The sequence below is a fragment of the Onychomys torridus genome, chromosome 1 (genome assembly GCF_903995425.1).
Source record: "Onychomys torridus chromosome 1, mOncTor1.1, whole genome shotgun sequence".
In the NCBI taxonomy this organism is placed as follows: domain Eukaryota; kingdom Metazoa; phylum Chordata; class Mammalia; order Rodentia; family Cricetidae; genus Onychomys; species Onychomys torridus.
The window spans coordinates 166,071,812-166,087,960 of NC_050443.1; the positions used below are offsets into that span (position 1 = coordinate 166,071,812).

General features: G+C 49.0%; 1 protein-coding gene across 5 annotated transcripts in view; it reads right to left on the reverse strand.

Annotated features, from left to right (window-relative positions):
- Positions 1–4,313: 4,313 nt before the first annotated feature.
- Stn1 (STN1 subunit of CST complex) overlaps positions 4,314–16,149 on the reverse strand; it is a 38,111-nt gene continuing 26,275 nt past the window's right edge. For all 5 annotated transcript variants that reach the window (XM_036197268.1, XM_036197277.1, XM_036197260.1 and 2 more), the window contains 3 exons: positions 12,912–13,034; positions 9,865–9,937; positions 4,314–4,595 (listed from right to left, as the gene is read on the reverse strand). In XM_036197268.1, the coding sequence (XP_036053161.1) occupies positions 4,438–4,595; positions 9,865–9,937; positions 12,912–13,034 (354 nt within the window). In that variant the 3' untranslated portion in view covers positions 4,314–4,437. The remainder of the gene's footprint in view (positions 4,596–9,864; positions 9,938–12,911; positions 13,035–16,149) is intronic.

Genomic DNA, 16,149 nt, shown 5'->3' on the forward strand with positions numbered 1-16,149 from the left:
GGGACACCACCCTTTCAGGACGACCATGCACACCCTTTACCCAGTGCCTGCTGCTTGAGTTTCCCATAGGCTTCCCATAAACTTAGGAAGGGAACAAAGAAATGTTTTTGGGTAGCCTCGTAGAAGCCACTTGGGGAAGAAAAACCACATTAATAAGAAAGTGGAGCAGCTTTGCAAATGGAAAATTAGAAGTTCGCTTGGTTCCAATCATTGGCACTAAGTCTTGAGTCCCTCACAGTTGAATGGACTTTATCCCACTTGGCTTTTTTGGCCAGTGTCCTGGCACACCATCAGAGAGGGAAATAATTACAAAGAAGTGTCTTAGAGGACTGAGGAGCACTGGTAGTTTACCAGATGGGGATAATCACGGCTCTTCAAACAAACCCACGAGCAGACAGCAGCACCACTTCTCTTCTTGTCTCCACAGGCTACGTGTGTGTCCACCCCCTCCAAACAAGCGTGCTCCAGAGCTGGAGGACTTGACTCCGTGCTCCTCCTTCTCTGGGGACCCTCTGGTTGGTCTTTGCATGTACATAAGCTGTAGTTCAACTGCATTAAGCCCCTCCCCCAGGGCTTTCTAAGACCTTCCCTCAGCTCTGCAGTGTCCTCACACTGCTATGGGGGAAAGGACTCAGTCTGGTTTACTTATGTTTCTGGTGGGTGGGGATGAGAAATAACATTATTATTTTTAATTGTGTATGTGTGTGTGTGTGTCTGTCTGTCTGTGTGGGCATGTGCACATGGTGCAGAGGGGGATAGGGGTGTTGCACACCTGGAACTGGTGTGGCAGGTAGTTGTGAACTACCTTATGTAGTTGCTGGAAATGGAACTCTGTGAAAGCAGTATATGCTCTTAAACACTGAGCCATTTGTCCGGCTTCCTCTTATGTTAAATGTATTATTTGTGTGTGTGTGTGTGTGTGTGTGTGTGTGTGTGTGTGCGCGTGCACGCGCTCACAGATGTGCATGCACTCCACATTGCACACACAGAGGGCAAAGGGCAACTCTCCTTCCACTTTTACAAAGCTCTGGGGTCCAAGCTCAGGTCATTAGCCATGTCCCTTTACCTGCTGAGCCATCTCATTGGCCCACTTTATTATTTTTAATAATAAATTAAGAGCTAATATTTGTAAAGACATTAATTTGAAAGCACTTGACATCTCACTTTTCAGAGGAAACAGATGTTAGCTTTGGGGGGCATTTCTAGTAATGTTTGACATATGTAGTTATCTATACAACACTTCTGAAATGAATCAGGGAGTAGGATATTCATGTGGTGTTGTCTAGAAACGGACCCCAAGGCAAAGACTTCAAGAAAGCAAAACCTTTTACATGGGGGATGCAGAGACCAGGGATGAGGAGCGGAGATGGCAAGGAAGGAACGCTGGTAGATATCAAGTTGGCAGCTGGGAGAGGTGGATGACACTTGATCGTGTCAAGAAACTGACAGCACATGCCACCGCCACATCTCCTCAGGACGAGGGACCTGAGTCCCTATGCCCCAGGTACCCTGGCCGAGTTTGTCTCTGGGGGATGTTAATTCTGAGTGCTCCCAGCCTGAAGAAATTTCCAAACACTAGGGAAAACCCTCAGGAGAGGCTGCCATGAGGAGCTGGAAAACAGCCAGCCATAAACAAAAGTAGGATTTTTGAAAGATGCGCCAGGCACTGCTCTGGGTACTGGGCACACAGGAAACGAGAGAATTCTAGTCTCCTAGAGCATTCTCCTGGGGAGACAGATGATAAACAGGGAAAGCAGGCAGACATCTGGAGTGTGTTAGGCAGTAACCAGCACTGTGGGCAGAACAAAGCCGGGGAGCAGAAATTGGTTACAATCAGCCAAGAGGGCTCGGGTAGGCCTCACTGAGAAGGTGAGTCAGACAAAGACCTAAAGGACAAGAGCCTGTCACCAGGCACCGATACACCTGGTGCATGGTGCCCAGCAAGACTAAAAAAAGGTTGAGCACAGTGCAGTGAGGTGTGGCCTAGCGGAGCCTTGGTGTCCACTGGGATGCCTCAGGCTCCTGCCTAAAGACCCAAAGCCATGGAGAGTGAGCAGCACAGGGTCCTGTGGATGCCATGCTGAGAAGTGATGAAGCAGGTGACAGAGGGCAGAGAGGAGGTGACAGCAATACTTCAGGAAGGTGGAAGTGGGAGAAGGAGAAGTATGTTCTAGAAACATTTTGAAGGAGTCAAATTTGGGGCTGTACAGCTCGGGTGTGGGCTATGAGAAAGATGTTGATGGACTTGGCCTGAGCATCTGGGGCTGGCGCTGGCTTCTCCTGCATCAGGGGGCTCTGAGGAGCAAGGCAGGCTGGGTGATCCCGAGACTGGCCCTGAACACACCAAGCTGGTGATGTCTCCAAGACATCTAAGCAGATGCCAGCATGAGGTTACATATAGGGGTGTGAGGATGGCAGACAGTCCCATCCTCATGCCAACTGGGAAGTCTGGCAGTATGCAAATGGCATGGCCCATGAGGTTAGGATCCCTGGAGAAGCCGACAGCTAGAAAGAAATGAGGTCTGTGGCTGAGACTCTCTCTTGGGCACTTGGGGAGACAGATGACTAAGAAGAGAGGTGCAGCCCTGGATTTGATGTCCTGGAAGGTAAATGCAGCAAGCGCTTCTAGTTCTCAACCTTCCTAAGGCTGCGACCCTCTAATGCAGCTCCTCATACTGTGGTGACCCCAACCATGAAATTATTTCATTGCTATTTCATAACTGTAATTTTGCTGTTTGTTAGGAACCGTAACATAAATAGTTTTGGAGACAGAGGTTCGCCAGAGGTGTGAGACCCACAGGATGAGAACCACTGTTCTAGGGGAGGAGCTGAGCTGTGTCTGTGTAGACCTGCACTACACTCATTTACTGAGTACGTGAAGACACACAGGGAGTTTTCTATCAATGGCTTTATACTACACAGCCCTGTAACTTGATTTTCCTCCTACCACATCTGGGAATACTGCCCCACGGCAACAGTAGCCATCTGCACCATCATTTTAGTGGCCATGTAGTATTTCATTTGTTCATATTTAACTTCTCCAAATATAAATGGTTGTAGATTGGGCAGTCATGGGCATCTTGTGCGTTTATGCTTTCTTTCACATTTGCACTGTTTTTCCCTGGAGAGGAATTCTCATGGGGTCGCTTGACCCAGCACGTGCCCATTTTACTTCTGATTCTAGGCTCCCTCCTGAGAAGCGCCATGAATCAGGATGCATTCAACATGGACCAGCTGCTGACCTGTGGGAAGAACTCCATGCAGATCCTATTTAGCTGAGACCCTTCCAAACACAGGGAAGACAGCTGGCTGTGTCGTCCCTGAGTAAGGAGTCACCAGAGGTCGAAGAGGCCAGGACAGGAAGGGAACTCTGGCTTGTGACTGTAGAACCACTCACCCACAGAGGGTGGAGCAGCTCCTGGGCCCGAGGGATTTCCAGCTGAGCCATCCCGACTGTTTCGTCAAAAGCCAGCACAGCAGACTCCGGCAGATGTGTCCTCTGCGAAATGACTGTAATTAACTCCAAATCTTTCTCCATACTTTATTTCTGCTGGCTGATCTACCATTTGCTGTTGCAACAAGCCTACTACATAACTCAGATGTTTTCTCTACCTTGTCATTCTGTGCAAAAGTACGACTCCGTCACCTGTCTGGGCACATACCAAGTCTTCGTCTGGATGGCAAGTTCTGCACACTCAGCAGCAACCTGGGAAATAACAACACCAGCCAGCCAGCCAGCTGGCAGCCTCTGCCATCTTCAGGGGCACCAAGGGACCACACATTCAGCTGTGCACCTCCTGGAGTGCAGGAAAATGTTCTGAGACAACTTTCAAGTCATAAGGGAAAGAATCAAAATGCTGCCAGCTGTGTCTCAGATCTTTTTTTTTTTGTCTTGTCCAGGGAAGATCTGAAACCTCAGCATCCCAGGTCTTCAGCCTCATTGCTAGTGCTGGAGCCTCAGGAACCAGAGGCAAGTGTCAATCACTCCAGGAGACTATGTCCCTATGTCAGCTTTTAACACACAGGGGAGCCAGTGGGAATATCCGGTAGCCTGGAGTCTGAAAAAGGTTTCAAGCAATGTTGTCTGGCCACTGCCTCTCCAGTTCCAGATGTGCAGGAGCCTCTACCCTAGGCTGTCCCTCGATCAAGATAGGGTCCCGGAGTTCAGTGATTAAGCCAGCAGGGCTGTTTATTCCCATTCTGTTCTGAGTGACACTAAGTCCAGCCAGGAGGTGACAAGGACAGTTTGTGCACGTCACGGCTGATATCAAAGCCATTTATCCCAGGGACATAGCAAGTAGAAGGAAGCCAAATCCTATTTTCCCAGTGACTGTATTAGAATTTATTATGAGGTTAAATATATACATGTAAGTCCCTGTACAATGCCTGTGAGTAGAACCTGGGGTAAAGCCGCTGATCTTTGGTCCGCAGTTCTGCTCAGAAGGCAGTATAGCGGTGAGCTCCAGTGCTCACGATGTCACTCTGGTCCTCCAGGAACTCCAGCACCTGCTGCAGCACAGCCTTGTTCAGGTCCCAGCGGAGGTTCAGGCGCACGCAGCTCAGGATGTGCATCAAGTGGCAGCCCTTCTCCACATCTATGGTAAACATGACCGTGATGGTCAGGCCACCTCCATCCCTCGGTCTACATGACCACACAGCCAGAACCAGGTCCAGGCTCTACATGCCTGCCTCCATACTGACAGAGCCTACTTCTCAATGCTCTGATCCTCTATCTTCAAGGACTCCAACCAGTAATTGTATGCCCTGACAGACCCTTTCCTCTGGTACACGGCACCGAATCCCTGGCTTCACAGGAGGGGATCTCTGGAGACTCACAGCAGAGCTGTTTTTCTTAGAGGTCCTGACTTGATGAGGTCCCACAGCTAAGGGCTTCCTGCCTTTAGCCTGTCCATGTTTCCTCTCCTGGCTCCCACTGGGTCATATCTGTAACAATTGTAGTTTAGTGACCTTTGCCTTTTGACCCAAGCCAAGGCCACTGGGTACCTAATGATGAAAGCTGAGAGCTGACAACCCTCTTCCTTGGGTTTCCTTCTGGGAGTTGGGGCCCTCGGGGATCATTAATTCTATTTTCATGGGTTAGCATTCTTTTTATTCCTACCAAGAAGACAAAATAGACAAGAACAACACAAAATGAGAAGGTACTGCATTATGTTTTGTCGATGCACTTAGCGCAGACATCTTCTGACATAAATATTATCTCGAGTCAAAGTGGAACCTCGTCTCTAAAAGAAAGGCTGGAGAGATGGCTCAGAGGTTAAGGGCACTGACTGCTCTTCCAGAAGTCCCGGGTTCAATTCCCAGCAACCACATGGTGGCTCACAATCATCTATAATGAGATCTGGTGCCCTCTTCTGGTGTGCAGGCATATGTGTAGACAGAACATTGTATAGATAATAAATAAATATATATTGAGAGAGAGAGAGAGAGAGAGAGAGAGAGAGAGAGAGAGAGAGAGAGAGAGAGAGAGACGCCCCCAGCTCCAGCCCTGGCATGAACCACCTGATGCGCATTCATGTGGTAACAAAAGGGCTTTAGGTCCCAGGAAGGCACTCAGTGAAGTATAGTTTGACTCTCATGTGCTTTGCAGCTTTGAGCAAGTCAGAGCACCCCACAAAATCAGTTCTCTTACTGTTTGCTGGCTGTGGACAGGGACGGTCTTTTGTGGTCCTCCGTGTCTAAGGTCCTGAGCTAACAAAATCAGATTGTGACCTCTAGTGGCTGTGCCCCTCATTACTCCCCACACACTGTCATTTTAGAAGCTCTGGCAGTTCCACGGTCTGTATACATGGCTGTCCTGTGTTGAAGGGCTGATGTCTCCAGTGAATCTAAATGAGAAGAAGCTTATGTGCATGTTTTGTGCTTAGTTTTTCTACTCGTGAGAACATTTTCTGAGTAAAAAGACATTGTCAATGTGGAACTCTTTTTAGGATAATTTACCACTGTTATATCATGCTTAAAGCTGAAATCCAGGGTTTTTAAACCTCTAAGCCACCTATAATAGAGAAAAATCCACACAAAGATTCCACCTGAAATTGCTAGTCCCCGTTTCAATATTCAGCTAAGGGGGCTAAGGGGTAGAGAGCGAGGATGACCCTTCAGGACCCTAGGCTAGAGGTAAGGGCTATCAGTCACTGTCCCATGGGCAAAGGGAACCTTCTCACTTTACTCAGCTCTTTCCAGCCTACATTAGGACTCAACAGCTTCTGAACTGATTCTCATAATGATCCTTCAGGTAGATACCACTGTCACCTGTTCTGTAGCTAGGCTCTTTCTGATGCCACATGCTGCCCACTTTCAGACAAACCCCTCTCAAGGGGACCTAAAACAGGCTTAGTGTAGACACTTTCTTTGCTGTGGTCTCAGTCTTTGTTCAGACGCCATAAATGAACAAGGAGCTCCAGCCCAATGCTTATTTTATATGAAAGGTAAGAGATGAACTAAATGCCCAGTAGGAATGACGAAACAAATGGCCAGCTAACCTCTCTGGACAACCGTGGAAACCATGCAGCTGTTTACAAGTTTGAGGCCCTTTTCTATTTACAGTGGAATTGCCAATGAGCTCTAGAAGTCAATCAATGCTGGGTGGAAAATGCAAGGTGTAGACAATGCAGATTACAGGCTAACCTTGAGTTTCTAAAAAAGACAGACTCTGTGTTTGCAAGTGCCTGGAACATCTCTGGCTGGCTGCTGGCTTGATGCAAGTGCCTGGAGCATCCCTAGACAGATGCTGGCCTAGTGTGGAGAGGCTATGGTATCTGACTTCTCTGTGCAGTTTCACACTGACGCTTTAGGATCTGCATACATTATTATTTAGGACAATCCTCTTTAGTGCCATAGGTCATGACAAGAGGGAGACAAGCAGTCACAGCCAATACTAAGAGTCCTGTGAGGTCTTGCACTAGTACTCTGTAACCTAGAATTCAGTTCCTGGCTATACAGATAGTGTAAGGTCATTTAGACTATTAGGTGTCTCCACTCCTGGTTGTGAGCTTAGGAGAGCCCCTGACTATAAGGGTCATTTAGATTACTAGCCACCTGCAGTCTTGGTTGTAGGAACTTGATGTAGCCTGCCCCAACAGATAATGCCAATCACTGGGATGTTACCTGAGCTAGGCGATTGGCCTATAGCTCTAAGAGGCCCTCATGTGTTGGGAGCACAGCATGAAGGTCCTTGAGCCCACAGATCTCCAGGAAAACCAGGAATGTTGAGTGTGCAGGATTGTCTATCCAATGAGAAAGATGTAAAGCTTGCTTTTCCCCTTAGAAGTCAGGGAATTGGAGATTAACAGCCCAGTGTCTGGCATTACCACCAGGCTGTAGGTCCGCCCAAGAAAGGAAGTGTGAATCCCTTTCATTTACTTTACAGGTGCCAAGCTATAAGCTTTTCGTCTCAATGCCAACCTAAGGCTGAGGGGCCTGGGATTCAGAGTAGGAGATGATATCTTGGGACCACAGCACCTCCTCACTCCTTCTGGCTGGGAATTGTGCAAAGTACTACTCCTTAGACAGTGGACATGCTTCCTCTCTCAACTAAAGGATGCTTGTTAGGTTTTGCTTTTTGAGACAGCGGGCTGGAGAGGTGGCTTGTTTGGGAAGCATAAAAACCCAAGTTTTCAAGTCTTCAGAACCGTGTAAAACCAGCCAGGTGTAGCTGCATGGAATCCCAGCACTGTGTGCGTGCGCGTGCGTGTGCGTGTGCGTGTGCGTGTGTGTGTGTGTGTGTGTGTGTGTGTGTGTGTGTGTAGAGCAGGGGTGAGGACAGGAGATACCTGGAGCGTGATGGTTGCCAGCCCACCTCCCGATTTAGGGAGAAAGAGAGAGAGCAGGTCACTGAGAGTCCTCTTTGGATTCCGTGCACACACATGTGCACACACACCCCAGAATGGGGAGGCAGGAAGAGGGAGGAGTGTGTGTCTCACTCTCACCCCGGGCTGCCCATAAGTGCTCATCTTCTTGCCTCAGCCTTCTCAGTGCTGGGGTTACCGGGCCACACTTTGGGATCATGCCTGCTTTGGGTGCTTTTATTATTATTCTGAATAAACCAAACAACATTCATTTACTAAAATAAGAGACTGCTTTGAGGTTTTTGTTGTTGTTGTGTAGCAGGAATCTTAAAAGGTCCTATTAAGGGTCAGGGATTTAGCTCAGTGGTAGAGCGCTTGCCTAGCAAAGCACAAGGCCCTGGGTTCGATCCTCAGCTCAAAAAAAAAAAAAAAAAAGGTCTTATTAATAAAATCAAACCTGGGCCAGGTATTGGGGTGAATGCTGGAAGATCAGAGAAACAGAACAAGCCACAGCTACCTCACCTCCCCAGTTCCTCAGCTGATCCTCTTTCCTCAGACTGGAAACCTCTGAGTCCTCATCCAAATGGATCTCAGCTGAACTGCTGCTCAAAAGTTTCTAGTCTTCATGCTTTATATATCTTTCTGCTTTCTGCCGTCACTCCCTGGGATTAAAGGCGTGTGTCACCATGCCTGGCTGTTTCCAATGTGGCCTTGAACTCACAGAGATCCAGAGGGATTTCTACTCTGGAATGATAGGATTAAAGGCGTGAGTGCCACTATTTTCTAGCCTCTGTATCTAGTGGCTGTTCTGTTCTCTGAACGCAGATAATTTTATTAGGGTGCACAATATTTTGGGGAACACAATACACCACATTGTTGTTTTAAATATTTAACTTATATTTTAAGTGCATTGGTATTTTGCCTGCATATATGTCTGTGTGAGGGTGTCAGATGCCCTGGAACTGGAGTTACAGACAGTTGTGAGCTGCCATGTGGGTGCTGGGAATTGAACCTGGGACCTTTGGAAAAGCAGCTAGTGCTCTTACATGCTGAGACATTTCTCCAGCCCTGGTTGTTTTATTAAAAGACTGGTTGTTACACACATTGGGTTCTGATCTCACTGGGTCCTAAACAACAGGGTGACATGGCGCCACTCTACCTATGACTCAACCTGTCTGTCTGGGTCTGAAGGGAGTGATGTCTTCTCCAGAGACAAAGAAAATAGGTTGGGGGCCTGGGGCTAACAACCCTTCCCATTTCAGGATCATGCTGACATAAGGATGTTTACAAGGTAGGCTCTGAAAAGTCACCTGGAAGACTGACAAGTCCATACAGACTCAAGGTAAGACCCATGTTTTCTTTGTAATTAGCACAAAATTTGTAGCCATGTTGTAACACTAGCTACAGTGTGAGTGTCTGGCCACTAGAGGCTGATCTTTGTAATGAGCTTGAAATCTGTACCCATGTTGTCACATTAGCTACAGTGTGAGTGTCTGAACACTAGAGGCTGACCTAACCCCACAAAACTGGACTACTTTCCAAGCCATTTCATTTATAACTTACCAGTTTCCAAGATGACTGAATTTCATTATTCATGAGTCATAATGTCTAGAACCAGTCTGCCCCACCCTAAAAGGCCTTGATGTTTGAAATGAGGGGAACTGTCAATTAATGTTCAAAGGCAGTGCTTGCTAAGCATAGGTAACAATGCAACTGAAGACATGGGGACTAGGAGCCTTTCTCAAAGCTGAGCATGGCAGCTCAATTCAGTGTGTCAGAAATCCCGGGGGGGGGGGGGCTTAGCTGTCAGCCTCCAGCTCATTCCCTACAGGATCAGAACCCCCAGGGGTGTTTAAAGGTGCTCTAGTGTTGACTTCTCCATCCACCTAAAGTCCAAGGGACAATTCGAGGAGAATGTGTGTGTTAAAGGAGAGGAAACTGAGGCTTGGAGATGACAGAAGCCCTGGCTGTCTTCTTCCTGAACATCCTGATTCTGTCTAGTTCTGGGGAGGGAACCCTGGCTGCGCCAGCTCATCACCAACGTCCCTCATCCACTTACGATTTGGTTTCTGGCACTCTTCCTTAATGATCTGGTAGATCCTTTGCTGCAGGTCTTTGTCCTTGTTGGTCACCTGGAGAGTCCAGAGAGAAAACATGGTTTGGGAACACAGAAGTATGTCAATCGAGCATGGGAACAGCTCTGCAGATTCCATGAAAATTACGCCCCACCCCCCATGTGGTCCTGATATTGGGCTTAGGCAACTCAGCTCTGTCCCTAAGCATCTGAGTCACCCTCAGGAGCTGGTTCATCGGGGCCAGAAGGTAGAGAAGAACTAGAATTCTGTGCCTTGAAGGGGCAGTTTTCTTCGTACACACTTGTAACCCACTCACAGCATTTCCCTTTTTGCTGTGGTGTTTTTGAAAGAGCACGAGTGCTCAAAGCCTCTGGCCTTCATCCTGCCACTCCTCCCTCTCCATCCCCATCATCCCAGCACTCCTCCCTCTCCGTCCCCATCATCCCAGCACTCCTCCCTCTCCGTCCCCATCATCCCAGCACTCCTCCCTCTCCGTCCCCATCATCCCAGCACTCCTCCCTCTCCGTCCCCATCATCCCAGCACTCCTCCCTCTCTGTCCCCATCATCCCAGCACTCCTCCCTCTCTGTCTCCATCATCCCAGCACTCCTCCCTCTCCGTCCCCATCATCCCAGCACTCCTCCCTCTCTGTCTCCATCATCCCAGCACTCCTCCCTCTCTGTCTCCATCATCCCAGCACTCCTCCCTCTCCGTCCCCATCATCCCAGCACTCCTCCCTCTCTGTCTCCATCATCCCAGCACTCCTCCCTCTGTCTCCATCATCCCAGCACTCCTCCCTCTGTCTCCATCATCCCAGCACTCCTCCCTCTCCATCATCCCAGCACTCCTCCCTCTCCGCCCCCATCATCCCAGCACTCCTCCCTCTCTGTCTCCATCATCCCAGCACTCCTCCCTCTCTGTCTCCATCATCCCAGCACTCCTCCCTCTGTCTCCATCATCCCAGCACTCCTCCCTCTCTGCCCCCACGCCTGTCTTGTCTTTCTTTAGTTTCTCTTCTTCTAAACACAAGGAAGAATTAAAGAAGAAGTGGGCATGGGAAAGCCAGCAAGACAGAGCATCGAGTTTATCTAAAACGCCCTCTGTCCTCGTAGGCAGCAGACACAACCATGGTTCTTTCTGAATGAGCAGCAAGTTTCGCACTCAGATCAGCAGGAAATACAGTAACAGAAGAGACAGGGAGGAAAGGCAAGGGCAAAAGGGAAGGAAGGAAAGAGGAAGAGAGGAGGAGGGAAGACAAAGGAAACGGGGGGGGGGGGGAGAAAGGAGGGGGGGGGGGGGAGGGGAGAAGAAAGGAGGGAATGTTGAAGGAAGGAAACAGAGCATATAAAAGTGGGGAGGAAGAGTCCCGCCTGTGGCAGCTCAAGACCTGGGCGGTAGAGAAGCCCACAGATGGACTGACGGACGGACGCCTGTGAGACCTGACTTTCAGAGCAGGCCACTGGATGACTTTCGACTTACGGGGTTAGTGTGAAAAGGAAATGTGCAAGCAGACAGAAGTGTGGGCACTGCCATGATAACTATGTCCAGCGGGGCCTCAGGAGAAAGGAAACCCACAGATCAGGCGTGAGTGGAAGGGGAGGGTCAGTCACAGAGGGGACATGGGATCTATTCTTGTTTGACTACCCTTCCAGCTCATGGTGATTCACAGGAGGAAGTGCCCAGCCCTGCCACACCTCGCCCTGGGCAGCTGCCCTGGCTCTTGCTGCTTCCACAGGGAGGGCTGCTCTCCACAGACCCTGAGAGAGGCCACCCAGGGAGCAAGGAGGCACAAGTGTCCAAGAGGACTCCAGCTGGGCTTCCCTGCTTGGCTTGACACCATGTCCTACTCTGTCCCCCACCCTTGGGTGGACAGCACTCCCTCCTGGTATACCAGATTGCCTCCCCCACAAGTCACTCAACACCGTGGAAAACCCCTCCCACTTAAACAAAGGAAGAGGAAATGCCCTGCTGAGGAAACCCTAGTGAGTCTGACAGCAGTGAGGCCCTCCAGCCTGACTCCAGCAGGTTCCCGGTCCCCTTAAGCCACCTCTGCAGTGGACAGGGGTGGTTCCAGGAGGCCTAGTTTAGTGCCTCCCAGATCAAAGGTAGGCAGCAAGAGGCAAACTTTAAACTTGAAAAGAATGAGACAAACAAGCAGCCATGCCTGTGCTCTGTGGGGAGGAGCAGGCAAGGCCTTCAGGGAGGTTGACTGGAGGTGCCACCTGAAACCTCTCTCCTTCTGAGGAATTCTGACATGAACTCACAAAGATAGCCACGTAGATAGGCCAGGCAACACTATTTGTGATACCAAAAGTCACACAACACTGTAGTGTTTGTCAGAAAAGAATGGCTAGAAAGTTCTGGTGAATATTCACAGTACAGAACCAAGGGTATCAGGAAGAGCGGGGTAGATTCACAGGTACTGATGTGCAAGGGTGATGGGGATGGACCATGGTTCCCAAAGAGGTGCTGAGTGTTATTGCAGCAGTGGGACATTTCGTCATGCCTAAAGCCGTTTTTTGGTTGCCATAACAAGGGAGATGCTATGGTGCTTAGTGGGTAAGGCCAAGGATGTTGGTATGCAGGAGAGTCCCTGACTCTCATCTGCCCAATGGTGCTGAGGATAAGGATTTCTGAGTTAGAAGATGATTGCTTTTTCAAAAAATAAAACAAAAAAGCCATAGGAACATATTTCTAAATTATTCATCTGTCAATGTACAAATAAATATTTAGAAGGATATTAGGTTTCAAGAGGCTGTGTGGGTCGGTTGTAGTGGCACATGCCTACAATCCCAGCACCGGAGAGACGGAGGCAGAAGGTTATGAGTTCAAGGCCAACCTGGGCTACAGATCAAGACTGTTTCACAAAACCAATGATAAGAGTTAGATTTTGAAAAGGTAAGAGCTAACATGCACTTCTGACTTACCCGCCTCCTGATGATTATTTTAGAAACAAGGAGGTAGGCGTTCCTAAGTATAAATGTGTATGTAGTGGTAGCCACAGAGAGGAACTTAAGCTACAGGTCTCTTACGTAGTACAGCTTATCACAGCCACCATCTTTCTGGAACAGGAGTCCCTTTTCCTGCAGCAGCTGTATAGCATTCTTAAACACACTGTGAACTGTATCGGAAGTGGTGCTGTTCTTGGATTCCGCCTGCACAGGGAGGAAACAGAAGTAAGTTTCATCTTCCATCACCTACGACTAACTCCCCAGACGGACTGGTTTATGAATTCACCCAACAGGCTTTGCTTGTGCTGAGTCAGCCCACTCCCGGCCTGTGTCAACTGAGCAGGACGGTATTTAGGCAAGGCCAGAAGTCTCTCCGGAGGGTCACACTTGCTAACTGTTCTGTGCCTCAGTTTTGATTTGTCTGTTCACAGCGTTGCCTTCACGCTGCTGGACAATCAGCTCCCTCCTCTGAAGGCTGGGATAGCGGGAGAGGGCACGCAGGCCCAGGGGAGCACAGGCAGCATAGCTGTCACAGGAGGACAGAGCAGACCCAGTCAGCTCAGTGACTGCAAACAATGGGGAACATCCTTTCCAGAGACACTTGCCTCACGTGACCTCAGGATGTGCTTCCCAGGCTGCTTTAAAGACTCGGTCCTGGGAGCAGGGCCTCCAGGGGTCTCTTCTGGAAAGCCAGAAGCTTCCTGGACTATGTTTTGCTTGTCATTTTCAAAGGAACAATGACAGACATGCACGATTCAGGAAACCAAAATTGCTCACAGAGTGAAGCAGTGACTTGGGGGCTCAGGCCCTGCAGGAACAGGGTGGCTTCCTGAAATATATAGTCTGCACTCCCAAACAAACTCAGCATCCATCCAGCTGTCAGAGAAACAATGGTCTTGCAAGATCTGCTTATCATGTTTCTGGATTTGCTAAGAAGGATGATGTTAAAAAAAAAATCAGAAGAAAGAAAGAGAAAGGGAATTGAGCTCACAAAGCCCACAAGAGTGCTAACGGAGACTGCCCAAGGCTCTCGGGTTTCCATGTCGTGAGCATCTGCAGTCTCCCAGGGTGCTATTAAATGGAATTCAATTGAGTGACACTGACCTCCCAAGCAGTGCAATTCAACTGACTGATTCATAATTGATGGAAGAAATCATTTTCAAAGACAAACAAATGCAGCACCGTATTCTTTGCTTTTTAAATACGCAGCACTGGGCAGGCACAATTTTCTGCTCTAAGCTTCTGCTAAAAGACAGCACTCCCAAACGTCCCCGCTGCCCATTCTGACTGGGCGAGTCCTTAAGTCTTCCTAACTCACTGCAGCCACCGTGGCTCTGCAAGAAGGTGGGTTTCACTTCTTAATGCTTCTTCGTAGTGGGTATGGCAGCACACACATGAAGTCCTAAGACGTAAGAGGCTGATGCAGAAGGGACCATGAACTTAAGGCTAGCCTAAGTTACATAACAGGCTCCAGGACAGCCTGGACTACAGAACGAGATCATGTCTCCAAAGAAAAAGGAGGGCCTGTGAGATGCGGAGCTGGAAAAGGTGCTTGCCTCCAAGTGAAGGTGTAGTAGGATATCATTTTAAGGTGTGTTACTTTTGTTCATGTTGCATTTGTTTAACTCTGTGAAGCTGTGTATCTGTGCCTGTCTAACACACCCAGTGGTCTAATAAAGAGCTCAATGGCCAACAGCAATGCAGGGGAAAGGAGGGGCTGGCAGGCAGGGAAATATACAGAAGGAGAAAAGTGAAGGGAGCTAGTGAGGAGCCAGAGAAGGAGGAGGACTCCAGGGGCCAGCTACCCAGCTACACAGCAAGCCACGAAGTAAGAAACAGAGAAAGGCATACAGAAAAAGAAAAGGAAAAGTCTAGAGACAAAAGGTAGACAGGGTAATTTAAGCAAAGCTGGCTAGAGACTAAGCCAAGCTAAGGCTGGGCATTCGTAAGTAATAATAATAAGCCTCCATGTGTGATTTATTTGGGAGCTGGGTGGGGGTCCCCCTCCCCCCAAAAAAGAGCAAAAAACAAACAACAATATGAAGGTACTCGCTGCCAAGTCTAACAACATGAGCTTGATCCTTGGGCCCCAGATGGCAGAAGGATGTAATGGAGTCTTGCAGGTTGTCCTCAGGCTTCTACACTCTCATTGTGGCATGTGCACACACACACACACACACACACACACACACACACACACACACACACAATTGAAAAGATGTTTTAAAAGGAAAGGGGGAGAGAAGACAGGGAGGAAGGGAGTTACTGGCAAGCACACTGAGAGCCATCAGAAGTCCTAGATGGTCTTTGTCTCTGAGGATCTTCTAAATGATAAAATGGAAATATGGCCAATGGGAAGTGGACATCTGGAGAGACAAGGCTGTTTAGAGGCAACCTTGGCAAAGAACAAAGCTCCCAGCCATGACCTTCTCCACCTGAGTGTTTTCTGAAACACTAACCCTCGTATTTCTGTATGAAATCCTGGGTCACTGGGCACACGGCCTGTTGCCAGGAAGAGGTAATTAGGCATGTGAACAAATCCAAGAAGCAAGGGTCAGGCAGGAGCTGGGATTCTGAGATGGTACCTGTCCCCCCAGCAGCATGCAGAATACGACAGGACACTCAGAGCAGCCTGGCTGGTGACTGGAGAGGAAAACGTCAGGGCGGTTGCAGAATGGGGACTGAGTATGTGTGAACTCATCCTTGGCACAGGTACTGAGAGCGTTTAGATGGTGGCAGACTCCACCAGGAAAGAACGGAAAGACGCACTGCTCACTGAAGACCTAGGTCTCCTGAAGAAGACCACAGTGTACTCCCATGTGGATAAAGAGAAGGGCTGTAACACCACTGCCAATACAGGCTCAGCATATAGCCAGGTACATGCTCAGGAGACTAGGATGGTGCTTGACCCGAGACCAGGAACAGGGTGGGAGAGAGGATGGGAGGGAAACACACTTGTCACTTTCTGGGACCATCTGGATTTTATAAAACCGTCATTCATTAACAAGAGTCTGCTTTCTCCAGTCCTGTCGGAGGTTGTGTAGAGAGCAAAGAATATGACAGACGGCCTCTGCTCTCACAGGCCTTTCATTCTGGGAGACAACAGATGTGCCAGTGACATCACACACCAGGATGTAACAGGGTGAGGACAGCAAGGGACCAAGCGGCAGTGACATCACAGACACAGATGTAACTGACGGAGGGCAGGGAGGGCGAGTACCAGTGGCACCGCACACAACAGGGTCAGAACACAGAAGCGCAAGTGACATTCAGATACAGATCTCTGAAGACAGTGACGGGCAAGCAGCAGTCAGAGAGG